The sequence below is a fragment of the Sorex fumeus genome, unplaced genomic scaffold (genome assembly GCF_029834395.1).
Source record: "Sorex fumeus unplaced genomic scaffold, SorFum_2.1 ptg000019l, whole genome shotgun sequence".
In the NCBI taxonomy this organism is placed as follows: Eukaryota; Metazoa; Chordata; class Mammalia; order Eulipotyphla; family Soricidae; genus Sorex; species Sorex fumeus.
Window position 1 is genome coordinate 41044848 of NW_026606076.1, and position 27855 is coordinate 41072702.

At 54.7% G+C, this 27855-nt stretch overlaps 1 protein-coding gene across 1 annotated transcript; it reads left to right on the plus strand.

Annotated features, from left to right (window-relative positions):
- The first annotated feature begins 3731 nt into the window (after nucleotides 1-3731).
- Nucleotides 3732-14676, plus strand: SNCB (synuclein beta). The gene is made up of 6 exons (XM_056113140.1): nucleotides 3732-4075; nucleotides 4720-4849; nucleotides 9447-9488; nucleotides 9691-9809; nucleotides 13963-14052; nucleotides 14520-14676. Exons 2-6 carry the CDS (start codon nucleotides 4729-4731, stop codon nucleotides 14550-14552), a joined length of 405 nt encoding a protein of 134 aa, XP_055969115.1. The 5' UTR covers nucleotides 3732-4075; nucleotides 4720-4728; the 3' UTR covers nucleotides 14553-14676.
- Nucleotides 14677-27855: the final 13179 nt, after the last annotated feature.

Sequence of the window (27855 nt, forward strand, 5' to 3'; positions counted from 1 at the left end):
ATGGGAGGTTAAGGAGGGACCAGGTGGTACTCAGGCAATAAAGCTCTTCTGCCCCCCACGCCGTCCCCCAAACCTGAAGCCTGTCTCTAGGTTAAGAAGAATCACACCTGCTAAGTAGGACGTGGATCTTGACAGATTCCCAGGAACCGGGATCTAGCTAGCGTCTTCTGGCTGCCAGTCAGAAGGTCTGAAATTAACCAGGAGGTCTTCAAATTAACCAGTAGGTCCTTGGAAGTGAAGAGAATCTCCAAAGGATTTGGGGGTGGTGGGTGGATATCGGGGCTGGCAACTTAGTAATAGTCCAGCAATTTCGGCACATGCCTTGCAAGCAGCCAACCCGAGTTCGATCCCCAACATCTCATAGGGTCCCCTGAGCACTGCCAGGAGTAATTCTTGAGCGCAGAGCCAGAAGTGATCCATGAGCACCGCTGTATGGGGTCAAAAAAGACACTAACAAACAAACAAACAAACAAAAAATACAAAGAAGAAATGTAAATTCTCTGTGAATGGGTAACCCCTCAGAGTCGCGAGTCCCAGAGGTATGGAACTGAACCCACAATATCACTGCCTGTGCCAGCCGGCATACAACACAGGCAGAAGCCAATGATGCTCCCTGAGTCTTTGCTCCTGTCAGTCAAAAGCAATTAGTGTTAACAGGCTTCCAGGAAGTAGTTGCAGGTAGTCTGTATATTAGGGACCTCGATATGTATCCTATTGGATAAACAAGAGCGGGATTGTGCATTTTATTCGTCTGATTTCTTATGCATCATAATTCTCTAGCCTAACCCTTCTCCAGTCTTTTTTTTTTCTTTTTGGGTCACACTAAGCAATGCACAGGGGTTACTCCTGGCTTTGCACTCGGGAATTACTCCTGGCGATGCTTGGGGTACCATATGGGATGCTGATAATTGAACCCGGATTGTACCTGCTGTACTGTCGCTCCAGCCCCAACAGCCTTGTTTTTTGTTTTTGTTTTGGGGCCACACCCAGGGGTGCTCAGGGCTTACTCCTGGCAGGCTTGGGGAATCCAATGGGGTTCCAGGGATCAAACCCAGGTCGGGCACGTGCAAGGCAAATGCCCTACTCTCTTTGCTATTGCTCCTGGTCCCTGGCACCTAGCTTTTAATAGAATTAAAATGTACTGAATTTGGGAGCAGGAGAGATAGTACAGTGGATAAAAGGCCTTGCAGGTCCGTGCCCCGTGTTCGATCCCTGGGACCCCATAAGTCCCCAGACGCCAGTCAGGAGTGACCCCTGAATACTATGTCTGGGTCGAGAGGAAATCCCAAACAAATAAAAATAAAAAAGTACTTAATTTGTATCTAGTATTTATTTTTTCTTCTGTTTTTTTTTTTTTTGATGTTACAATGTCCAAGGGTTGTACATTCAGCTGTGACCGGGGATCAGGAAGAGCTTTAGGGGGGCTGGCACTCCGTTTGTGGGGCAGAATTCAATACAGGACTTCAAAGTAGCAACATTTATTTATTTATTTTTGCTTTTCGGGTCACACCCCGCAGTGCACAGGGGTTACTTCTGGCTCATGCATTCAGGAATTACTACTGGCGGTACTCAGGGGACCATATGGGATGCTAGGAATCGAACCTGAGTCGGGCGCATGCCAGGCAAACGCCCTATCCGCTGTGCTATTGCTCCAGCCCCCAAAGTAGTAACTCTTATCACTGAGTCCCATTCCCCAGGCCCTGAGCATCTAACTTAGATTCCCAGGAACCCTACTCTAACTTAGAGCCCGCCTCTTGGGCGGGCCTGAAATTAACCAGCCGGTGCTGAAATTAAACAGCGGGTCCTAAAATTAACCAGCGGGTCCTCCGCTGTGGACAAGATCAGGCTTCTTGCTGGAAAAAGTTTTCCCGCCGCCTGTTCGAGTAGAGATCCAAGGGATAAATTCCTGGAAGGGGAGCCGTTGGCTCAATGGGCGCATACATTTTGTGTTTTGTGTAAACACAGCCAACTTGCCTTCCAAAATGCAGGCGCCAATTTGTAGTTCTGCCAGTAGCCTGAGAGCGTTTTTTTCACCCCCGGGTCTCGCTCCTGCTGGCTCCTGACCCCAGCCCTCATTCATCACTTGTCAGACCTCTAGCCTGTCCAACCACAGTGCTCATGTTCTTCCCACAGCCTAGAAACACCCCTCCTGCTTGTCTGCCAGTTGAAATCCCACTGGACCCCAGAGGTCCAGCTTCCAGGTCATCCAGATGTGTTTGTTGTTGTTGTTGTTGTTGTTTGGCTGTTGGTTTTTTTGTTTTGTTTTGTTTTGTGTGGTGCTGGAGATCAAACCCAGATCACAAGAATGCAATGCCTGAGCTTTACTAATGAGCCACGTTTCTGGCCTAAAGTCATCTACTTTGCTTTGTTCTGCTTTGTGCAACATCTGGTGGTGCTCAGGGAGCACTCCTAGTGGGGCTCAGGAGACAATAGATGATGTTGGGCATCAGACCTAGCTGGCAGTGTGCCAGGCTAGCACCCTGCCAGTTGCATTATCTTTTTGGAAGGGGACACAGCTGGCAGTTGTTAGGGGCTTTCTCCTGGGTCTGGGCTCAAGGATCATTTCCAGTGGTGCTACCAGGATCATATGGGATGCTCAGGATTGAACCTGGGTTGGCAAAGGCAAGGCAAGTGTCTATCTGCTGTACAATCACTTCGGGCTCCATTGGGAGACGTTGTGATCATCCCTACCGTACAGTCACTGCACCCTCACACACCTCTTCCACGAGGATCTTGGGGGAGCCCTTTCTTCTTTTTTTTTTCTTTTTGGGTCACACCGGCGATGCTCAGGGGTTACTCCTGGCTTTGCACTCAGGAATTACTCCTGGCGGTGCTCAGGGGACCATATGGGATGCTGGGAATCGAACCCGGGTTGGCCGCGTGCAAGACAAACGCCCTACCCGCTGTGCTATCGCGCCAGCCCTTCTAACTCTCCAGTTGCCCTGCCTTTAAGTTGATCCTGAACACAGTCCTGCCCCAGGCCCTTTGCATGATAGTTTCTCCTCCACGCACCTGTCCCTCACCCCTTTGACCTTGGAGCTCTCTTGGGGGCCTGTTCTCACTCACATTCTTATAGGGTGAATTGGGTCAATCCTCATTCACTGAGGCCCTAGGCTCCGCTCCCTTCTGTAGTCTCTGGGTAACACCTCACTCGGCGGCCACTTTATTATCTTCCTATCTCCCTTCCCACAAGGCTTGTTTGCTTTATGGGTTAACCCGTTTATTCTCTGCCCTGCACCTCTTGTTGGCCAGCAGGCCCGCGCGCGCTCATGTGTGTGTGTGTGCGCGCACGCGCGCAAACACACACACACACACACACACACACACACACACACACACACCAACCTGGAAGCATAGACTTTTTCTTTTCCTCCTTTTTCTTTTCCTATTCATTTCCAGCTTCTAGCCTGCGTGTCCCGAGTCTAAGCGTTGCACAGATGTTGGCCGAGCGAACTCTCTGCGTTTGACAGTAGCGCAAACGCGAGTCCTAAGGTCCCCTCCGGTTCCTTAAAAGCACCGCCCTTCGGCCCCCCTCCCCACCCCAAAAGAACCCCAAAGCCAAGCCAGCGCCTGAGCACTCTTTCGGGCTTGGATGCACCGCGCTGCCCCCCTCCCCCAAACCGAGGCGCTGGGAGGGGGAGGGGGAGGGGAGGGCAGGACGCAAGTGTGACGCCTCGGGGTTCCCAGTGGCGCGTCCCCAGCGCGCTCCGGGAGGCTCGCGGGATCCGCGGAGATGTCACCCTCCCCGCCCCCTGTCAGTCAGGCCGAGGGGGCGGCGCGGCCGCCAGGGGGGGGCGCTGAGCTCAGAGCTGCCGCAGCGCCGGAGTCGGAGCGCGCGAGCAGGCAGGGCGCAAGGCGCGAGCTGTGTGGCTGGCGACGCACCCCAGGCCCGGGCTTTGCTGCGCCCCGGCTCAGGGCCGGCGCCCCCCCGCCTGCTGCAGACCCACCTGAGCGCCTGCATCCCCCATCGCTCCCCTGACCCCTCCCAGCCGGGCCGAGCCGAGCCCCCTGGGTGCACCCGCCGCAGCCGCTGCCGCAGCCGCTTCCTCCATCCCCAGCCCGGCCCCGAATCCAGGTGAGGTGGCCGAGCGCCGGAGCGGGGAAAGGGACCGGCGGCTGAGGGGTACGGGGAGTGTGCAAGGGACTTAGGAAAGGTGAAGGTCTGAGTGTGGTACGGAAGGGGCTGGAGCTGGGTCCGAGAAGGGGCTGGAGGAAGTGATGGGGAAAAGCTATAGAAATGGGAGAGGGGCCCCCTCCCCCGAAAGGCGCCAGGGGTGCGTGTTAGCGTGCACCCCGCGCGGTGTCTAACTGTCGTTCCGGGTCTGCCAACGCCTGAGTGTCCTGTATGTGCACCGGACCGTGTCCGTCGGGGGGTGGGGTGGGGGTCGGCGTGCGTGGCCTTGTGCCCCGCGCGGGTGTCTGGGCACTCCGGTTCGGCGCGCCGGCTAACCGAGGGGGCGGCCCCTTCGTGTCCCCGGGTTTCAAGGACGCTAGGACTCAGGCCGCGCGGCCCAGTGGCCTGGCGCACAGCGGGTGGGGGGACCTTGGGTAGAGAGAGCAGGCAGGCGGCAGCTGTGGCCCTCACGGGAGGGGGGTTGTCTCAAGAGGATGGTAAGGGGGAGTCCGTTTCCCCCCTCCGATCCCGACCCGGGTCCGCGGGACGGGGCGGAGTGAGGGTGCGGCACCAGCGGCGCCCGTGTGTTCGCATCCCTCCCGCAGACCGCCAGGATGGACGTGTTCATGAAGGGCCTGTCCATGGCCAAGGAGGGCGTCGTGGCCGCCGCGGAGAAAACCAAGCAGGGGGTCACCGAGGCGGCGGAGAAGACCAAGGAGGGCGTCCTCTACGTCGGTGGGCGAGGGGCGGGGCTGCGGGCGAGCGAGGGGCGGGGCGAGTGGTGTTATGGGCGGGGCTTGTGCGAGGGGCGGGGCTTCCACTCTCGGATCAGGCACCTTCCCTCGGGTGGGGTGCGGGCACCCAGCCGTGGGTCTCCAGAGATGCAGAGGTCGGGGGAGGTGATCAGGGCACGAGCTGTGAGTCAGCACACCAGGCGGCGTTAGACCATGGCCCTTGGGGATGAGCCAGAGAGCCTGGGTCCCCCAGATCAGCCAAGGAGATAGTAGGCAACAGGAAAGAGGGGAGAAGGGGGGCCCCATCGGTAGACCAGGGTCCACTGTTGTGATGGAAGCAGACACAGCTGTCCTTTTTCTGCGTCTCCTTCATCTCCTGGGCCCTGGTCGTGAGCATGTCCTCTGGGAGTAATGCCAGGGTCTGCCTTACCCCAATCTTTCCACACACCCGGGCAAAATGGGGTTCCCGGAGTCGGGAGAGAGTCTTCTTGGCCAAGGTCACACAGCGGGTACAACCTGAGGCTGGAGCTGGGGCCCAGTATGAGTCACTCCGAAAGGCCGCCAGCAGCCGGGAGGACTGAACCCCTCTCCCGTGTAATTATCTGGGTGCCCTCTTAGTCCTCCTCTCCGGCTGCCTCCACGTTGGAGCTGTTCTTTCTGTTTCCTGGCCTCCCAAGACCTGGGCTCCACCACTGTTCTCCCTCCTCTGGGCCCACCCCCTTAGAAGAAGCTACCAGCTGGCATCAGAAATTACCCCGGCTTTGAGAATTGCTCACTTGAAGGGGCCAGTGATAGATAGAACAGTGGCTGACCTGGTTTGATCCCCAGCATTCCATAGGGTCCCCTGAGCCCCGCCATGATCCCTGAGCAAAGAACCTGAGTACGGCAGGGTGTAGCCCCCAAACCAACAACAACAACAAAAAATGTGGTCACCCTAAGTGGAAAGGAGAGGCAGCCCAATAAATATTTGCATAAATTTGCATAAAGGAAGAAGAGCTGGGGAGAGGGAGAGAATTCAAAGGGTCGAGTGCAGGCTTTGCATGCAGGGGTCCTGGGTTCCATCCCTGAAACTCCCGAGCCCCACTGAACAATCACTACTCAAAAATAGGGGATGGGGTTGGGAAGCAATACTACAGTTGCTAAGGTGTCTGCCTTACACATGGCTGACCTGGGTTCAAAACCCAGGACCCGGGGCTGGAGAGATAGCACAGCGGGTAGGGCGTTTGCCTTGCACGAGGCCGACCCGGGTTCGATTCCTAGCATCCCATATGGTCCCTTGAGCACCGCCAGGAGTAACTCCTGAGTGCAGAGCCAGGAGTAACCCAAAAAACAAAAAAAAGAAAAAAAACCCAGTACCCATATGGTCCCACTTCCAGGAGTACAAAACCATGAGTGGCCCCTGAAAATTGCTGGCTGTGTGCCACCCCCCTCCAAAAAAGGCAGGGGAAGGTGAGGGCAGAGAGGGCAGGGAATGACCCAAGGAGTGACCCAAGACAAACAAACAAACAAAAAAAGGGAGGAAGTTGGGACTTGAGCAATAGTCTAGTGGCAGAACATTTGCCTAGCATCCAGAGACCATGCATCCCGAATGGTCCTTCATGGAGAGACAGACACCCCCTCACACCCCGGAGATCACCTCGTCAGGATTGATCCCTGAGCACAGAGCCGGGAGGAAGCCTGAGCACTGCCCAATGTGTCCCAAAAACAAAACCAAAAAAATGGGGGGATGGAGAGCAGAAAAGCTTCTCTCTGCACCCACAAACCTGGCACCTCTAAGCGATAAGTGGAAATTCAGGATCTTTATGAACACGTGGGGTTGACTTATCCCCTCTGCAGACTGAAATGGGGTGGAATATTTGAGATTTGAGTCTAGCAGATTTGTGATCATGTGAAATATATTTCTAGACCAATTAGGGGTTGCAGGAGGATGCCCCCATCCTTTTTTTAAAATTTTTTCCCCATTCTTGTTTTTTTTTTCCTTTGGGTGGTCACACTCAGTGGTGCTTAAGGCTCTGGTCTCAGGAATGACACTCCTGGCAGACTTGGGGAACCATATGGGCTGCCGGGGATCAAATCCAGATTGGCTGTGTGCAAAACAAATGCCCTCCCGCTGTATTACCACTCTAGTCCTGACCCCCCCCTTCCATCTTTGCCCTTTGAGGGTGCCTGGCATTTGATTAAAGAGCCAGGTAGGGGGTGAGGAAGGCAAAAAAGGCAGGTGCCAAGCAGGGGGAGATGACCCCTGAAAGATGTGCAGATGCTCAGATAAAGCTTTTTGTTTGTTTTGGGGGGGCCACACCCATCAGTGTTCTCTCTGCTCAGGTGGGGTCTTGGAGGTCCCTGGGATTGAACCCAGGTCTGACATCTGACACTAGCAAGTTTTGTGCTGTGTCATCTCTCCAAAAAAAAAAGCATTCTTATTTTTGTTTTATTGTGTTTTGGGGACGGGTCACACACAGCAATGCTCAGGGGTTACTCCTGGCTCTGCACTCAGGAGTTATTCCTGGCGGTACTAGGGAGATCCTGTGGGATGCCGGGAATCGAACTTGGGTCCTCCCCGTGCAAGGAGAGCACTGTATGTGCTATACTATTGCTTTGGCCCCTGAGAAGGCATTCTTTTTTTTTTTTTCTTTTTGGGTCATACCCGGCGATGCTCAGGGGTTACTGCTGGCTTTGCACTCAGGAATTACTCCTGGCGGTGCTCAGCGGACCATATGGGATGCTGGGAATCGAACCCGGGTTGGCCGCGTGCAAGGCAAACGCCCTACCCGCTGTTCTATCACTCCAGCCCCCTTTTTTTTGTTTTTTTGGGTCACACCCGGCGATGCACACGGGTTACTCCTGGCTCATGCACTCAGGAATTACTCCTGGCCGTGCTCGGAGGACCATATGGGATACCTGGGATTGAATCCGGGTCAGTTGTGTACAAGGCAAACTCCCTCCCCGCTGTACTATCGCTCCGGCCCCAAAATCTTTTTTCTGGGAGGACAGGGTGTCTCCCTCCCATTTCTTTTGCTCTGCTGACCCCTTGGCCCTACGTCTCTGCTAACAGACTGGACCCACCCTTCCCCTCTGATTGACACCTCCTGCTTCTCCACTGCAGCCCCAGTAACTTCACAGTTCCTCAATGCTTTGTTCTAGGGTAGCCATGCTCAGGGCTTCCTCCCGGCTCTGTGCTCAGGTGTCACTCCTGGCAGTGCCTGGGGGACCCTATGAGCTGTCAGAAACCGACCCCAGTTGGCGGGTTTTGGACTTATCTCTCCAACCCCAGTTCCTCAGGCTTTAACGTGCTTGTGACTTGGTCCTGTGCTTCCGCTGGGGCCTTAAAGGGGCATCTCTTTCTGTTTTGCCTGGATTTTCAATGCTCACCCCAACACCACTCTAACATACCCCCAGGTGGAACCCCTTCCTTCCTCCTGTCTGACCTAGAGACTGGAAGCCCCTCACCCTAGGATTTGAGGTTCCCAGCCTGGAACCTGCCTCTCCCTCCCCCCATCAGATGTCAAACATGGTAGCACCCAACATTTGGTATAGAGAAGGTGCAGCAAACCTGGGACGGGGGTGGGGAGGCATGAGAATGAGTGAGGGTATCTCCAGCCTCTCTTCCCCGTCTCCTGATCAGGCTGACCTTGGCCCTGAGACACCCCCCACTCCACCTTTCATGCAGCCCCACCATCTCCTCCACACCTTCTGTCTACCCAGATTCTCCATTTCCAGCTCCCTCTTCTGTGGGGTAAGTTTGTAAGATCTCAGGATCCCACTTTTTATTTTTATTTTATTTTATTTTTGCTTTTTGGGTCACACCGAGTGATGCTCAGGGGTTACTCCTGGCACTGCACTCAGGAATTACTCCTGGCCATGCTGGCGGGACCCTATGGGATGCTGGGGATCGAACCTGGGTCAGCCGCGTGCAAGGCAAACGCCCTACCCGCTGTGCTATCACTCCAGCCCCCATCCCACTTTTTTGAGCACCTCTACCACTGCCCCTCCCCCACCACCTGAGATCACCACCTGAAACCAAGTTGCAACCTCCTCCCCCGCCCCCCCAGAAATCGTAGGTGTCAGCCACTATTTCCTTTGAGGCCCAAGTGATGGGATCAGAAAACTTCAAACTTGGATGCCAGTGAAGCCACGTAAGAGCTGGGCGAGGTCTGAATGTGGTTCTGTGTCTGTCTGTCCTGCTGCACCCCACGCCCAGGATGTAACAAGCTGCAAGAGTCACAAGTACAGTGTGACTTGATGAGAGCACTGGAACCCCAAGGAAGTAGGCACAGGGTCTTTGTGCTCAGGGGATCATATGGGATGCCGGGATCCAGCTGGGGGTAGCCGCGTGCAAGGTCAAACAGCCTTACCCGGGGCTAGAGGAATAGCATAGCAGATAGGGCGTTTGCCTTGTAAGTGGCCAACCCGGGTTTGATTCCCAGCATCCCATATGGTCCACCGAGCACCGCCAGAGGTAACTCTCCTGAGTGCATGAGCCAGGAGTAACCCTTGTGCATCGCCAGGTGTGACCCTCCCCCCAAAAAAAAGAAAGAAAAAAGAGCCTTACCGCCCCTCACTTGCAGCTCCAGCCCCTCACTCGCTCCTTCTCTCCGCAGGAAGCAAGACCAGAGAGGGCGTGGTACAAGGCGTGGCCTCAGGTATTAGCCCCGCCCCTTTCCGCCCCCACCTCCCACTGGGTATCCAGAGGGGACCAGAAGAGGTGGAAGAAGGCATCCCATCATCTTCCTGGGGGGAGGGATGTGTGCTATGGGGAGAGGGGGCTCCCCGGGGAAGGTGGGACCAGCAGGGGGCACCTCTGCCTTCTTCACCCTGGTCCCCCCCACCCTCTTCCTTCCCCAGTGGCTGAGAAAACCAAGGAGCAGGCGTCACATCTGGGGGGAGCCGTGTTCTCCGGGGCGGGCAACATCGCGGCAGCCACAGGCCTGGTGAAGAAGGAGGAATTCCCGACCGATCTGAAGGTGAGCGGGTGTCTGGCTGCATGCACCCACATGCACACGCACACACGCACACGCACGTGCACGCGCAAGGACGTTTGCACACGCGCACCCACAAACTTCCTTGCTTCCTTGCCACACTCGGGTCTGTGACAGGTGCCACTGGGCCTAGGGGTCACGCTAGACTCAGCTCAGAGCAGGTGTGTATGAAGGGGTATCTGGGCTGGGAGCACCCCCAGCCTGTGACTTAGAGGCGCAACTTGACTCTTCCTTGTCATAGCTGCGTGTGTCATTGACCATCCACACCTTTCATTCAACAGTCATTCAGGCCAGAGAAGACTGGTTCCGGGTGGGGGTGGGGGGACAGGTGTGGGAATCCTGCAGCGAGCAGGGTACCCCCTTCCTGGAGCTGACAGTGCAGGCAGAAGATAGGAAAGAACCAAGCAAGCAAGATGATTGGTTGTCTTGCTGGGGTTGCTATGAAGAGGAGGAGTGGGGAGAGTGGGGTGATTTTAGCAGGGAGGGTGTCTTAGGAGGTGCCACTGGAGCTGACACCCCCAGATGAGGCTGACTAAGTGTGATGTCAGTTCCAGGCAGAAAGAGCAGCATGTGCAAAGGCCCTGAGGCAGGTGTGAACAGAGGTGGGACAGGGGAATAAGTAGGTTGTACAGGCCTGCTCCCCAAAGCGGGCAGGGGTGTCGTTTGGCCATGCTTTTGTGCCCCAAACCAGACAGCTCTATTCAGGCACACTTTGGGGTGAAGAGATGCACCCTCTGGAACTCTGCAAGGCTCGATTTGACCTTCCTGACTGGGACTGTGAGTAGGTCTCTCTCTCTCTCTCTCTCTCTCTCTCTCTCTCTCTCTCTCTCTCTCTTTTTTGGGTCACATCCGGTGATGCTCAAGGGTTACTCCTGGCTCTGCACTCAGGAATTACTCCTGGCGGTGCTCGAGGGACCATATGGGATACTGGGAGTTGATCCTGGGTCAGCCGTGTGCAAGGCAAATGCCCTACCCGCTGTGCTATGGCTCCAGCCCCCTGTGAGCAGGTCTTAGGTTGGCTCTGGTTCTGGTTTGTTTTTTCCTTTGGGCCACAACTGATGATCCTTATGTGTACCTCAGACTCAGTGCTCAGTAATTCCTCCAGGTGGTGCTCAGGGAACCATATGGGATATTGGGAGCTGAACCTGGGTCAACCGTGTGTAAGGCTAGCACCCTACCCACTGTACTATCTCTCTGGCCCCGAGCTGGAATTTTTTTTTCTTCTTGGGTCACACCCAGCGATACACAGAGGTTACTCCTGGCTCTGTACTCAGGAATCACTCCTGGCGGTGCTCAGAGGACCATATAAGATGCTGGGAATTGAACCCAGGTCAGCCATGTGCAAGGCAAATGCCCTACCCACTCTGCTATTACTCCAGTCCTGGGCTAGGATTTTTTTAATGTTTTAATTTTTGCAAATTGGTAAACAACAGAAGGACAGTGACAGTGATTTTTTTTGCTTGTTTCTTGGCAGTGCTCAGGGGCTACTCTGGGCACAGTGCTCAGAAGTTGTTCCTGGTTGTGCTCAAAGGACCATGCAGTGCCAGGGATAGAATCCAAGAGTCATGGACTGGAGAGCTAGTACAGCGGGTTAGGTGATGCTTGCTTTGCACATGTTCCACTTGGCTTCAATCCCTGGCTCTACATGGGAGTCCCCTGAGCCCGCCACGAGTGATCCCCGAGTGTAGAACCAGGAGTAAGCCCTGAGCACAGTTGGGTGTGGCCCCAAAACCAAAACCAAAAAACCGGGGTTCCTACTTGCAAAGTCTACACTCCAGCACGCTGTGCTCCCCCCTCCTTTAAAAAAAATGCACATGGAGAGGTCTAATTTGTTATTTATTTATTTTTTCTTTTGGGGGGGCACACCCAGCAATGCGTAGGGTTACTTCTTCTGACTCTGCATCCAGGAATTACTCCTGGCGGTGCTCAGGGCCCCTATGGGATGCTGGGGATCGAACCCAGGTCAGCCACGTGCAAAGGCAAACACACTACCTGCTGTACTGTCACTTTGGCCCTGATGTATTGAGCTCTTTTCCCGGTCCTGAGCTGGCATCTGGATTCTGGGCGCAAGAGCTGGACTGCTTGTCCCTAGAATGAACATCTCCCCACCTCCTGCTTTGGCCGAGCCCAGTAAGGATCTGCCAACCCTGGTGCTTCCTGCCCTGCAAAAGAGCTGAATCTGCCTGGCCAGGCTGGGGTCACCCCGGCACCAGCTGGTCTCCAGGCCAATCTTCCAGCCTCCCAAGACTCTCCTCTGTGCATTAGGGGCAGTGGATAGGGGTGGAAATGAGGGAAAGTGATGAGTCCCTTATAAGATGCAGGCATGAGAGGAGAGAGAACAGCAGGTAAAGTGTTTGCCTTTTACATGGTCACCCCAAGTTTAGTCCTCGGAATTGAACCTTAGAGCCAGGAGTCAGGCCCGAGCACAGAGCCAGGAGTCTGCTCTGAGCACAGAGCCATGAGTCAGCCCTGAGCACAGCTGGATGTGCCCTCTGCCCAAAATAGGGGGAATGAAGAAATAATACAGCAAGTAGGGCACTTTCCTTGCACACAGCTGGCCCAGGTTCAATCCCCACCACCCCAGATGGCCCCCTGAACCCCACCAGGAGTAATTCTTTTTTTTCCTCTGCCTTTTGGGTCACACCCAGCGATGCACAGGGGTTACTCCTGGTTCATGCACTCAGGAATTCCTCCTGGCGGTGCTTGGGGGACCATATGGGATGCTGGGAATCGAACCTGGGTCGGCTGCGTGCAAGGCAAACGCCCTACCCACTGTGCTACTGCTCCAGCCCCTAGGAGTGATTCTTGAGTGCAGAGCCAGGAGGAAGCCCTGAGCACCACCGCGTGTACCCCCTCCCCCTAAGAAATAATAAAAGATCCAGGCACATACCAGTTCTCCCCCCTTGACTAGGTGGGTGCCAGCTTGACCCTGGTTTGGGTACACCGCATGGGCTGGCCTGCAGGTGGCTGGCCATGTGTCCGGCAGCCCCCACCCCCACCCCCGCCTCCCTCTCATGCCGCCCCGGTAGCAGATGTAAGGGGGAGGGGAGAGTCTTAGCTCACACATCCAAGCTGCACCCCGCGCTGTTGCTTCCAGCTTAGCTGAAAATAGCAACAGCTGAAGAAACCAGGCCAGGCAGGGCCCTGGGGGAGGAATGGGTGGAAGGTGGCAGGGGAATGGTGCAGAGTCCCGGGCGAGGCACGCTGGCCCAACGCCCCACCTCTCCCCAGCCCCGAGCAGCCTCCCTGGTTGTTTCTGGGGCCCTCCTGGGTCTGCCACTAAGGAGAGAGAGAGGTGACGGCATGCTCCCTCCTGCCCCGATGACAGCAAACACCATCATCCACCACCATCACCTTGCTTCCTGTAGTGAAAGGGGGAATGTAGATTTCACCCCTCATCCTTTCTCCCCACATCAAAGCACTTCAAATTAAAAAACATTTTTTCCTTTTTTTTTTTTTTTTTGCTTTTTGGGTCACACCTAGCGATGCACAGGGGTTATTCCTCGTTCATGCACTCAGGAATTACTCCTGGCCGTGCTCGGGGGACCATATGGGATGCTGGGAATCAAACCCGGTCGGGCCGTGTGCAAGGCAAATGCCCTACCCTCTGTGCTATTGCTCCAGTCCCAAACTTTTTTTTTCTCTTTTTGAGTCACGCCCGGTGATGCACAGGGGTCACTCCTGGTTCATACACTCAGGAATTACTCCTGGCAGTGCTCAGGGGACCATATGGGATGCTGGGAATCGAACCCGGGCTGGCCGCATGCAAGGCAAACGCCCTACCCACTGAGCTATTGCTCCAGCCCCATTTTTCCCCTATTTTTTGGGTCACACTCAGTGATGCTTGGGGCTTCTGCCTGGCTCTGCACTCAGGGAACACTCCTGGTGGGGTGTGGGGAACCCTATGGGAGTGAATCTCGGTGGGCCACCTGCAAGGAAAGCATTCCACCCGCTGCACCTCTCTGGTTCCGGCCAGTAATTTAAGATTCTGGTCACACTGCCAAGAGATCTCAGCCATCTTCCCAAGTCAGCCCAAATCTTTCCAGGGTAAGGCGACAGGAAGGGGAGTTAGTGGGGTGGGGAGGAGGGTGTTTCTCCCCCTCTGACCTAACTGTCCCTGGCCTTTCTCTGCCCACAGCCTGAGGAAGTGGCCCAGGAAGCTGGTGAGGAGCCTCTGATCGAGCCGATGATGGAGCCAGAAGGGGAGAGCTATGACGAGGCGCCCCAGGTGAGAGACTTTAGAGCTGGGTGGGGCTTGCGACATCCCCCAGCATAGAGGACCACTTCTACTGATGGGAGACCACCCCCCACCCCGGCAGAATAGCTGCCCCTGGGCGCTTTACACCCCACTCCCCACTTATCTAGAATTCAGGCCCCAAGAGCTGGCATCTGGGAGAGACGATAGAGTGGACTGACTTGGCATCCCAGCCCAGGAGGATGCGGGTGGGGGGGGGGGGGAAGGGGCGGGGTCTCAGGACCAGAAGCTGTGCGATTGGGTGCTTCTGAGGTGGGGGGGGAAGGGGAGGTATCTCAGTGTCAGACGCCGTCCAATTGGGTGCTTGTGCGGTCCCTGGGAGGGAAGGGGCGGGGTCTCAGGGCCAGAAGCTATCCTGATTGGTCTACAATCCCTCCCCTGTGTTTTTTCTTTTTTTTTGCTCTTCCCCACCTCCCTGCCTCCCCATCCCTCTGATGCAGGAGGAGTATCAGGAGTATGAGCCAGAGGCGTAAGGGCCCAGGACGGCGCCCCCACCAGCAGCACAATCCTTCCCCTGTCCCCTGCCCCGCCCCCCAAAAGCCAGGGCTGTCCTTTAACCACACACACACACACACACACACACACACACACACACACACACACCACACGCACGCACACACACTTACACACACACACACACTCTCTCTCTCTCACTCACTCTCGAGATCTTCCTTTGCTCCGGGGCGGCCCCCTCGGAGCCTGTGTTTGTGTCTGTACATCCGTTTGTCCTCCCAAGCCCGTGTCCAGCCGTGGGGCGCGGCCAGGGCCGGGGCTGTAGCCGCGGCATCCCCCTCAATCCCGACGTAGCCCCCCTCCCGCCCCCTCGCGTCCAGCGTCTGCGCGGATGTAGCATGTTCTCTGTGTTTTTAAACCAAGATCGGATAAGCGACAGCACCCCAAGGTCCACCCTCGACGGAGACTCCGAGGGGCTCCCGGGGCAGCCCCAGAGCTCCTATTCCACCACCCCTCTCCTCCAATCCACTCCCACCACCACGACCCCAAGAACCCTCTTTCCTCCCCGCCCCTCCCCCCGCCCCTTTACCCCCCAAACCCGGAGACAGGCTGTGCCACGCCCCCTCCCCCAGCCGGCCGGGTCCAAGCGCGGGAGTTGTGTGTCGTGATTGTGGCATGGAGAGTCCCCCCATCCCCTTGTGTGAGCGTGTCCGGGTGGGCGGGCCCGGCCGCCCCCCGCGTGTCCATGAATAAAGCCAATCTGTCTGTAGCCGGCACTGCACGGGCAGAGTGGGGTGAGGGCCGGGTGGGGACGGATGAGCCCAGCCAGCCTCAGTCTCTTCTTTGGGACCTAGCACACTCAGCCACCCCGAAAAAGAACTAGCTCGGGTCTTCTCTGCACATCCTCTCCTCCCGATCGGATGACACGGGGGGGGGGCAAGGGTAAGCGATCCCCACCCATGAGGCCCCACCTCGCCCCGCTATGACACCCAGTTGACTTGGAGGCAGTTAGGTGGCGCCACCTGCTGGATAATAAAACACCCTGCGGGGGGGGTGCAGGGTGAAGGGAAAGCGGGGTTGCCGGGGAATGGGGGGCTAGCAGCCCGGGCACGCGGGTGGTCTTGCATGCGCAAGACCCGGCTGGCACGGCGGCGGGTACGGGCGGCGAGAGCGTGCAACGCGGGGTGTCCAAGCCGCAAGACCCGCACGCGTGCGCACAGTTTTGAGCACCGCGGAGAAATCCCCTTCAAGACCAGGTGCGGGAAGCAACCGAAAGGCGCGGGCACCCGGGCACTGAACTCTTTTCACTCCGGGACGTTTGCACACCTGCCCAGGGTAGAAAAAACCCACCCAAGGAAATGGGCAGCGGGAGGGGCCAGTGTCTAGCCACCGGGGCTCTACCTTTCCCCAAAAGGCACCTTAGATCAAAAGGTTGACGGGCTAGACAAGGGGGCTCTTCAGGCGCCGGCCGGGGGCGCTCAGCAGGTCTGGATTGGCACTAGAGGGCCCCCAACACCGCGGCGCAGCGGGGAAGAAGGGGGCGGAGTTAGAGCGGCTCGACACAGAGGCTCCACCTCCGTCCGGCGAAGGCGCTGCTCTGATTGGTTCCTAGAGTGCCGCCCTGAGGCCACGCCCCCCGCCCTATTCCTGCTGCGGCCTTTTGCCGCAGTGACCCCGCCCCTCGCCTTGCGTAAACCCTTTGCCGCAGGCGTGGGGTGGGGGTATGGGTCCCCTCCCTCCCTCCCTAATCTCGCCTGCGCAAATCGGGGCTCCTTTTCCCCTCCTGGGTCCGACCTCCGGTCCAGCTGTAGTCGGGTCTCGTCTTCCCATCTTTCCTGAGCTTTGGGCGGGAGAGAGGGAGAAAAGGGGGTGCCAGGTTCCCCCCAACTGCTGAGACCTTGAACACTGCGGTCATCGGTCTGCTCTTTCATCTTGGCCTGCAACATAGTGTCGGGGGTTGCAGGGGGGCTTTCTTTTCGGAAATAAGAGGCATCTCGCCAACGTTTGGCGCAGGGAGAGCCAACTGGTGGACTTAAATCTCTCTGACTCAAAGTACTAGGAACTTAAAGTCCCTTTGGGCTAAAAATAAGACACTGTTTATCTTATTTAAGACAATATTTGTTTTATTATCCCTGTAGGGGTTGGAGAGATAGTCCAGCGGGGAGGGCTTGCCTTACACGCCGCCGACCAGGGTTAGATCCCCTATACCCCATAGGGTTCCCCGAATCCCGCCAGAAGCATCACCAGGTGTGCCCCCCTGAAAAAAAAAGACATTATTTACAACCCACGGTCACAGTCACGGTCACAGTCCACCCGTTGTTCATCAATTTGCTCGAGCGGGCCCAGTAACATCTCCATCATGAGACTTGTTACTGTGTTTGGCATATCGAATACATCACGGGGAGCTTGCCAGGCTCTGCCGTGCTGGCGAGATACTCTCGGTAGCTTGCTGGGCTCTCCGAGAGTGGCGGAGAAATTGAGCTTGGGTCCACTTGTAAGGCAAACGCCCTACTGCTGTGCTATCGCTCCAGCTTACAACCCACAGGCATTTTAAAACTCTTGGTCTCCAGTTGAATTTGTCTCAGAGAGATGTTTCTGGTCCATGTACAAGGTTTGGGGGTGGTCTGGGTTTTCATTTGTTTCCAGCCAGAGAGTCTCTTTCCCTCCTGCTTTATCTAACCTCGCTCATTTTCATAATTTTCCATGACCTCGGAAATGTTTTCTTTGGTTGCTTCCTCTCCAGCTACCTATAGTTCATTCCTGGCTTTATGTTTTATTTTTTGGAGGGAGGCGGGGGGGGGGGTGTTATGCCAACATGTTCACCACCTGATCCATGGGAAAGTTTATTTCTCCTTCCTGACTGCCAAACAAGGCTCCTAATTTTCTTGGGGTTTTTTTTTGAGGGGTCACACCCGATGCTTGGAGGTTACTCCTGGCTCTGCACTCAGGAATTACTCCTGGCAGTGCTCGGGGGACCATATGGGATGCTGGGAATCGAACCCAAGTCTGCCGCGTGCAAGGCAAATGCCTTATCCGCTGTGCTATCCCTCCAGCCCCAGGCTCCTAGTTTTCTTCTCAGAGAAAAAAGCTTTTATGGGGGTGGGGGGTGCATGTCAGGGAGGGGTCATGCACATGACTTTCCTGAGTTCAGGTCCCCATGTGAAAAGACAATTGTGGATGCTCCTGCAGCTGAACTCTTTCTTTCTTTTCTTTTCTTTCTTTCTTTCTTTCTTTCTTTCTTTCTTTCTTTCTTTCTTTCTTTCTTTCTCTTTCTCTTTCCTTCCTTCTTCGTTCTTCCCTTCCTTCCCTCTCTTCCTTCTTTTCCTTCCTTCCTCCCCTTTTTCCTTCCTTTTCCTTCCTCCCTTCCTTATTTCCTCTTTTCCTTGTCTCCCTTCCTTCCTTCATTTCTTCCTGTGGGCCACTCCAAAGGTGCTCAAGGCTTACAATTGGCTCTGTGCTTGGGAATCAATCACTCCTGGAGGGTGTTAGGTTACCCATGCAGTGCCTGGAATCAAACCTGGAACCCACAACTGCAAGGCAAATGCCTTACCCTCTATACTCTGTCTCTGACCCCAATCCAAGACTTTCCCTTCTCCTCCAACATAGCCATACCAATTTTACCTGCAGGCTTCCATCACAGCTCCATCAATTTCACAAGAAACCACCCTCCATGGTTATTTGGGGTGCCCCCCATTTACCTGAGACATACCAATGGCCCCTTTACCCTCCCCCCTCCCTCCCTGGCCCACACACTCAGAATTTTTCAGAACAAACTTCCAGAATTCTCCACCGCTGAGGTAGTGGAGCAGAAACCCCAAGAGCTGGTGGCCCCAAGTTCACAGAGGGCAAGAGAAAGTGAGTGTGTGATTGGGGGGGGGAGGGAGCTGTGTATGATGTGGGGGTGTCACAGCGTTCATTTCAGGCCTGGACATGTTGTCACTGCTGTGTGTTGTTTGATCATTCTCTGTTCTTAGAAGCCAGGACATCGCTGGTCAGCCTCCCTCTAGAACTCACAGGAATGTACAGTGGCAAGAATACACAATGAGGAATGGTAGTACAGTGGTTCAGGCTCTTACCTGGGTTCGATCCTCGGCATCCCATATGGTCCCCTGGGAGTAAGTCTGGGGCACCGCTGAGTGTGACCCGGAATATTTTTGAAAAGAAGGAGAAAAAAAAGAAGTCTTTGGGGCCAGAGAGATAGTACAGTGAGGAGGGTGTTTGCCTAGCAATTGGCTGACCTAGGTTCAGTCAATTGTACCTGAGCGCCACCAGGAGTAATTCCTGAGTGCAGAGCCAGGAGTAAACCCTGAGCATCACTTGGGTGTGCCCAGCGAGGCTGAGCCCCGCAGGTACACCCCAGATTTCCCCAGCTGGCCCCATCCACATTCCTCAGGGGTTACTCCTGGCTCTGGACGCAGGGATCAGTCCTAATAAGGCTCAGGGGACCCTATGGAACGCCGGGGATTGAACCCAGGCCTGCCGCAAGCAAGGGAAGTGCCTTGTCCGTTGGCCCCAGAACATAGACTATCTTTGGGAGGAAGGCGGAGGACCCACAAAACTGACTCTGTGCGTGAGCGACCCCTGGTGGTCCTCCCGGCGTCCCTGTACTGTGCGAGAGATTCAAACCCGGGTTGGCCTAATGCAAGGTGAGCCCTGTCTTTTCTCTCCACTGAACCCCCGCACTGAGGTTCTTCAAGCTGGACACAGGCTTCTCACCCTCATGAAAGGCTAGGGGGCGCTCCCCGTGCCCCCACTTTCTGCCCGCCTCCCTCCTGGCCTCCCCGCCCCCAGCCCCTGGTACTGCGGTTCTACTGATCTCTCGGGAACTTTATTTTTGTTTTCTTCCTCCCCTATTTATAGCTCTCTCCCCTCCGAACCATCCCTGCATCCATCCCGTTGCCTAGAAACCAGCTCCGGGCTGAGGATGGATGAAGGCCAGGCCCAGCCGTGGCTGGGAGAGAAACAGCTGTCGCCCCCTCCCCCGCTCCCAGACGCCCACCGCCAGCCTGTGCCCAGTGCTCACTGGGGATCTTTACAAGACAAAACAACAGCCTGAGCTGAAAGCCGTCCCCCTCAGCGTCGAAAACGACCTGGTTTGGGGCCCATAGCGATAGTACAGCGGGGAAGGCGCTTGCTTTGCGGTCCGGCTGACCCGGGTTCGATGCCCGGCTTCCCGTAGACACTAACAGGAGTGATTCCTGAATGTAGAGCCAGGAGTAACCCCTGAGCATCGCTGGGTGTGACCTCTAAACAAAGAAAAATAAATAAATAAAAGGACCTCTCTCACTCCTGCCAGATTAGCCCAATCTTTCTGCACCCCTAAACTAGATTAGAGCCCTATTTATTTATTTATTTGCTTTTTGGGTCACACCCGGCGATGATCAGGGGTTACTCCTGGCTCATGTACTCAGGAATTACTCCTGGCAGTGCTCGGGGGACTATATGGGATGCTGGGAATCGAACCCGGGTCGGCCATGTTGGCTGCGTGCAAGGCAAATGCCCTACCTGCTGTGCTATCTTTCCAGCCCCTGGAGCCCTATTTATTCAGGGGAGGAAACTGGGGTTTCAGAAGTTAAGGGTGATAGCCTGAAAAGCTCGTTTAACCTTTTTTTCCCCCCTCATTTGTTTTTTGTTTTGGTTTGGAAGAGATGCACCCAGCAGTGCTCAGGGATCACTCTTGGTGGGGCTTATGGAAACACCCCAGAGGGGGTGTTGGGGTTTTACCACCTGAAGGACAAGTGCTTGCTTGCTTTCTTTCTTTCTTTCTTTCTTTCTTTCTTTCTTTCTTTTTTTGCTTTTTGGGTCACACTGGCAATGCCCAGGAGTTACTCCTGGCTCTACACTCAGGAATTACCCCTAGCTGTGCTCAGGGGACCATATGGGATGTCGGGAATTGAACCCAGGTCGGCCGCGTACAAGGCAAATGCCCTACCCACTGTACTATTGCTCCAGCCCCAGGACAAGTGCTTTTACCCTGTGCTATCTCACCAACCCCTGCCCCAGACACATCCCTGGCCCCTGACATTCCTGGGCCCTGAAAAGTTCATTTTTCTCTTTATGAATTGATTGGTAGGGGGGCTACACCTGGGTGTATTCAGGGCTTGCTCCTGGCTCTGTGCTCAGGGAAACATTCCCGTTGGGGTCCGGGGACTCTGTGTGGTGCTAAGAATCAAACTGGGATTGGCTGTGTGCAAGGCCAGCTCCTTATCCCCCGGACTATCTCTCTGAGCTCTGAAAAGCTCATTTAAGGGGTTTCACAAGCCCAGGGGAAAGAGAAATGTCTCTGCAAGATCTTGCTAGCAACCCACCCCAGGTCATGTTTCTCCTACACCCTCTGCCATGCCAAAGGGTTTGGATAGTCCAATCATCGCCCCATAAGGGTGGGAGAGAGATAGTATGGCAGGGAAAACATTTGCCTTGTATGTGTTCAATGCCCTGCATCTCATACAGTCCCTCATGCACCACCAGGAATGATTCCTGAGTGCAGAGCCAGGAGTAACTCCTGAGCCGGGTGTGCTCCCCCCATACACAAAAAGTCATCATGGTCCCACAAAGCCACAATCAGCCACAATCACACTCCACCCCATACCACACTCATTCTCTTTATTCCTCCACGCCCAAAGATGGTTCAACTCTGCCCCCCTGGCCTTATCTTCTCAGACTGGACCCAAAACTGAAGTTGCTTCCTGGTTCTGTCATTTTGCCAACTCTGGGACTTTATTTATTTTGTTTTTATTTTATTTTATTTTATTTTATTTTTGCTTTTTGGGTCACACTCAGTGATGCAAAGGGGTTACTCCTGGCTCTGCACTCAGGAATTACTCCTGGTGGTGCTCGGGGAACCATATGGGATGCTGGGGATCGAACCCAGGTCGGCCACGTGCAAGGCAAACGCCCTACCTGCTGGACTATCACTCCAGCCCCCTTTTTTTCATTTTTGGGATCTTGTTCTTTTTTTCCTTAACGATTCTTGAGGTCCCAAGGCACGCCAAAGGGCCATGGGACTAGAGACACCCCGATCTGGACTCTAGCACTCCTTTCCCTGACAGAACGAAAGTCCCAACCTATTCTGACTCCTCCTTCTGCAAGCACACCCCGCTCCAGCCTTGGGGCTCCCCTACCCCCACCCCAGGGTCCACCTCTGCCTTCCAAATAGGCTCTCTGGGAAGAGAGGGGGTGCAGGCTAAGGAGCAGCTGGGCGCTGATTCAGCCTGACTCACCCATCTAACTCCCAGACCGCCCCCAGCTGGGCTGGGGGCCTGCAGATGCTGGGGAGATCTGGGGAGGGGGGGCAGCGGGGGTTTGTGTGGGCTGCAGGCTCCGTGCCTGAACACCCAGGTCACGGGCTCTTGTGAATCTCAGGGCTGCCCCGGGAGGGCCCTGGAGCCAGTGAGTAAGTGGGGGAGTCAGGTATGGGGGCTGAGGAAGGTGATTATTGATTTATTGATTTGTTTGGTTTGGGTGTCTCCACACACAGCAGCTAAGTGCTTACTCCTGACTCTGTGATCTGTCCTCCGGGATCACTCCTAGAGGGCCCAGGGGAACCCTATGGAGTGCCTGGGATTGAACGTGGGGTGATTGTGGGCCAGGCAACCGCCTTCTGAGTGCTACTATCACTCTGGATCCAGAAGGTGGCCCTCTAAATATCAGTTACAGAAGCAAGATTGTGTATTCCTCTGTGTGTGTGTGTGTGTGTGTGTGTGTGTGTGTGTGTGTTTAAAAAGCATCCATCTGAGAAGTGAAGAAGGGCTAGAGTTGCCTCCCAGCTTTCATTAGGTTGGTTTTAAAGGCTTGTATGTTTGTGCCAGGGATCAACCCTGACACCTAATACATAAGAGGCATTTTTTTTCTTCTTTTTTATTTTGCTTTTTTGGGTCACACCCAGCAATACTCAGGGGTTACACTCCTAGTTCTGCACTCTTGGCGGTGCTTAGGGGACCATATGGGATCAAACCGTGTCAGCCACGTGCAAGGCAAATGCCCTCCCAGCTGTACTATCACTAATATTACCTATTATTCTATGTGTGTGTGTGTGTGTGTGTGTGTGTGTGTGTGTGTGTTTTAATCAGGGGATCATACCTGGTGGAGGTCAGGGTCTAATCCCAGAAACCACGTGGTGTCAGGGATGGAAATTCAGGGTCCTGCCAGGCAGAGCGTGTGCCCCAAGCCCTCTGAAGTACCTTCCTTGGCTCAGATGTTCCTTGCAGACGCAGGCAATTATGCACACCTCTGGAGCAAACAAAAGAACTCTCCAGAAAATGAAGTGTATATGGTACTGCCTGACAAATTATCCCACTCTCCCTTCTCCCTCTCCTTCTCACAGACGCAGACAGACAGACAGACAGACAGACAGACACACACACACAGACACACACACACACACACACACACACACACACACACACACAGAGCACCATCTCCAGAGGCTGAGATTTGCAGAAAAAATTTGTTCGCAACAAAAGAGGCTGGAAATCAGCCCTTTTCAAAAGGCTTGACCCTCCAGCAAAGCTAGAATGTGGGTCACCGGCTTGACCCCAAGGGTCGCGGTGCCTGGGCGTGCAGGCGGCTTCCTATTGGTTGGAGCGGAAATGAACATGAAATCAACCAGAGCGCGCCCAGGCGGCGCCCGTGCGCATGCGTGAACCGGAGCGCGCGGTCGGTGTGCGCAGGCGTCAGCCCAGGTTGGCCGCTGTCACAGCTCCAGCCCGTGGACCGTCAGCTTGTCTCCATGGTGCCAGTTGCCACACACACTTGCTTAACAGAAAGTCACTGGGCTTGTTTATTCCACCCCCGGCCTGGGCGCCAGCCAAGGAAACGCAGGCGCTTGTTTATCTTCTGGTGCGTACGAGTGTGTAAGGCTGGACCCGGGCGCCGCAGCTCGGCTCTGCCTGCGTGCGCGCACGCAGACGGATGCTGGTGGCCCTGCCGGTCCCCAGAGACGCCTCAACCCCAGGGTGAGCCCCCAAGCGCTAGCCCAGACAGACCTTTCCTCCTGAGATGAAGCTCCAGCAGCTGCGGAGGTGGTGGGGAAGAAAGAGGGTCACGAATTCAGCCATCCACTCCACTCCAGGAAAAAAAAAGAAATCTGGGAAAGCTCCGGACTTGACCTCCAGAAACTCATCCTTGTGCTGTGCTGGGCCCTTTGGGGGATACTGCTCATCCCTAAAGCCAGCAGCGGGGCTCAGGGCGTCCTACCCCCTGGAATGGAGAGAGGGAGTTATTCCCCAAGGCAAACAGAGGTGCTGCGGTCAGTGAGGGGTATATAGAGCCAGAGGGACAGGACAGGACCACACAGCCGACCTACATTTGATCCCTGATCGCGCTGATCGTGTTACCGGATCACCGCTGGGAGCGAAGTCCTGGGTGCACTGCGCCCAGGATATGACCCTAAATAGGGGTGTACAGGGGCTGGAGCAATAATACAGCGGGGAGGGCCCTTGCTTTGTTCGTGTCCGATTAATCCCTGGCACCCCATCTGGTCTCCTGAGCACTGCCAAGAGTGATTCCTAAGCGCAGAGTCAGGAGTAAACCCTGAGCACTTCCGGCTGTGGCCCCTGGACCAAAAATATAATTTTTTTAAAGGATGTGTTACAAAACTGGGCTGGCAGGTCCTTATTGGGTCTCTCATGCGTGTGGCACTATGACAAGTGCTTGCTGTGTGTTTCCAGGCCCCCTAACATACACACACCCTTTCTTCTGGCCCTGCCTGCTGAGTGACAACAGATGAAACTCAGGGGGTCCCCTGTCCAGGATCCACAGCTATGAACCAACACAACTAGGATCAGAAGCCACAGTGACCAACCCAGGCCCTGTGCCCTGACTCCCCCCTCCCCCCCCCAGCCAGCATCTTAGCCTCCTTGTCTGGTCCTTTTCATGTTTAAGAGTGTTTCATTGGGGGTTTGTCAGTCATGCAGCAGGTAGGATGTTAGCCCTGCATCCCATAGGGGTCCCTCAAGCCCACCAGGGGTGATCCCTGAGCCCAAAGCTGAGAGCCTGCGCACTGCTGAACTGTCACTGTCACTGTCACTGTCCTCCCGTTGGTCATCGATTTGCTCGGGCGGGCCTAGTAACATTGTGAGACTTGTTACTGTGTTTGGCATATCAAATCCGTCATGGGGAGCTTGTCAGGCTTTGCCATGCGGGCAAGATACTCTCGGTAGCTTGCCGGGCTCTCTGAGAGGGGCAGAGGAATCAAACCCGGGTCAGCTGCGTGCAAGGCAAATGCCCTACCCGCTGTGCTATGGCTCCAGCCCACACTGCTGAACATAATCCCAAAATCAAACAATAAAATTCACTGAAAATGGAGTAAAATAAAGAATACCTTTCAGAAGGGCTTAAGAGAGAAGACAGCAGTAAAAACACTTACTTTGCACACAGTCACCCAGATTCTATCCCCTGCAACCCACAGGGTTCCCCAGGCATCACCAAGAATGATTTCTGAGCACAGAGCCAAGAAAAACCAAACAATAAATAAGTTCAAATAAATATCTTTCTGGTTGTCTTCCTCTCCTGGATCACCTCCCATTCACTGCGAGACCCCCAGAACTCCTGAAAGCACCCCATCTTCACCTCAGGGTCTGCGATGCCCCAAGACCTCTCCCCATGCAGACCTCTGCCTTCCCCTCCCCCTTTCATCACCAGAGGTAGGAGATAGGTACTACTTCTGGTTTGGTGCTTCTGGTTTCATGATGTGTATGTGTGTGTGTGTTGCATGTATTTAGGGGATCTTGCAGTGATGGGGATGGTACCCAGGCTTCCCATATACAAACCCTGCCCTCTAGCCCTTTGAGCAACCTCCCCAAATACCCCCTTTTCTAAAGTTCCCTCCCTCCATTTTGCTGATGTTGCCAGGGAGCTTTGGCACAAGCTTCGCTGTGGTGCTTAATGCTGGGGTCAGACATGTTAGCTGCAGTTACTCATACTCCCGGGAATGTGCACACTGCTCCCAGATGGCAGAGACCCCCCAGAAATGAACTCAGGGGTTCAATTCTTGACCTGCTTGCAAGAAAGAAGGTGCTTCTTTTCTTTTTTCCCCTGATTTTTGGTTCACACAATGCTGAGGGGTTATTCCTGGCTCTGCACTCAGGAATTACTCCTGGCTGTGTGTGAGGGACCTTATGGGATGTCAGGATCGAACCTGGGTCAGCCACATGCAAGGCAGATGCCCTACCTGCTGTACCACCGTCTGGTCCCTTTTTTTTTGGTTGTTTATAGGCTATACCCAATGATGCTCAGGGGTTACTCTTGGCTCTGTGCTCCTGGATCACTCCTGACAGGGATCAGGGGGATCTTATGGGATGCCGGGGATTGAACTCAGGTGAGCCACATGCAAGGCAAATGCTGTACCATATGTACCTGTTGTGCAATCTTTCTGGCCCCAGAAGAAGGTGTTTCTAGTCAATTGTAGAGTCCCCAGAGGTATCTGAATCTTCTACCTGCGGCAGAGACAATCAGACCTCTCTTCCCCCAAGTCCCAACTGGACAGCTTCCTGTGTCCTCATTCTGATCGACTCACACCCACATTCAGCTTTCACCTCTCTCCATTAATCACACTTTCATCAACTCCCCATCACCTCCTTTTTAAGTCCAGAGGACACCTCTAAATCAGACCCTATCTGTTCTTCCTTCTGCACCTTGCCCTCCTTCTGGAAAATTCTCTCACTGGGCCTTCTGAGAAATCACACTCTTCTTGGTTCTTCTGGTACCTCAGATGTTACTGCCTACTTTCCTCCAGTGCCCCAGGGTGGACCTGGGACCCCCATCTCACCATATTCGGTCTCTACCTGCCTCCAGATGCAGATACCCCCTGTATGATACCCAGCCCTGGTCTGTCCTCAGCCTTGTCCACTCCGGCACTCAGTTTGGGACTCAGAGATTTAAGGTTCCATCTGTCCCCAGCATATCAGATATCTGACCTTAATTCATCCAATAGGCACCGGGATGGAAAGAACTCTGGGAGGAAGTTGAGTCTTTGCTCCAAATCTACATTCACCCCATGATCAAGACCTTTTTTGGGGGAGGCACACCCAGCATTGCTCAGGGAATACTCCTGGATCTGAGTTCAGGAATTACTCCTGGTGCTATTTGGGGAACCACATAGGATGCCAAGGATCAAACCTGGGTTGGTCGCGTGCAAGGCAAATGTTAAACCTACTGTACTATTGCTCCAGCCTACCTGTTTTTGTTAAAATTTTTGAGCCACACCTGGAGATGCTCAGGGGTTACTCCTGGCTCTGCACTCAGAAATTGCTCCTGGAGAGCTTTGGGGACCATATTGGGGCTGCAGATTGAACCCAGTTCAGCTGCAAATAAGGCAAGTGCCCTACCCACTGTACTATAGCTCCAGTCTCTCAAAGCCTTTTTACCCTCCTCCCTCTTCTCCTTCCTTTTTCTTGTCTCCCTCCATCTCAATCTCTCTCTTGGGTGGGGGGCAAACCCAGCAGTTCTCAGAGCTCACTCCTGTGTGGGGTGTCTGTATGGGGTATCAGGGATTGAACTGGGGTCAGCTTTGAGTAAGGCAAGCACCCTATCTACTATACTATCTCTTCAGCTCTTGAACTTTGCTTTCTTAACCTATATTATCGAGGCTCTCCATGTTATCCTTGAAGAACTACAAGGGAAAATTCCATAAAATGAGAAAGCGAGCAGGACTGGAGTGATAGAACAGCCGGTAAGGTGCTTGCCATGCATGCAGCCAACCTGGATTCAATCTCTGGCACCCTGGATGGTCCCCCAAGCCCTCCAGGAGTGATCCCTGAACTCAGAGCCAGGAGTTAGTCCTGAGCACAGCAGGGTGTGGCCTAAAAAATACTTCCCCCCCCACAGAAACAAAAGATAGCTCAGTGGGCTGGAGCCCAGGCTTTGCATTCAAGAGCCTTAGACTTGCTTCCTGGTACTGTGATCCGACAAGCCTACCCTAAGCACCGAGCCTGGTGTAGTCCCCAAGCATCTCCAGATGTATCCCCCACGCAAAACCAAGACAAGCAAAAGAAAAGGCAGATGTAGAGAAGTGTTTGTGCACTGGGCGCTGAAGCACCCTTGTGGGTGGTGAAGGAATAATTCTCAGTCCCGGAAACCGGATGCGCGGGTGTGCTGTCCGCGGTGCTGAAAATAGGTCCAGTGCCCTGCCTGGCTTCTCTTTCCTTGGGACATTAAAGACCCCTGTGTGATTGAATTTCACTTGTCATCTCGTTTTTTTTATTTCCCCCTCCTCCTTACCTTATTATTGTCATTGTGATGATCGTGGCTTGGACACACGTTGATACTTGTGCACGGTACTGGGTTATATGTCACAGCAGATCACAAATCCAACTCAGGAACTCA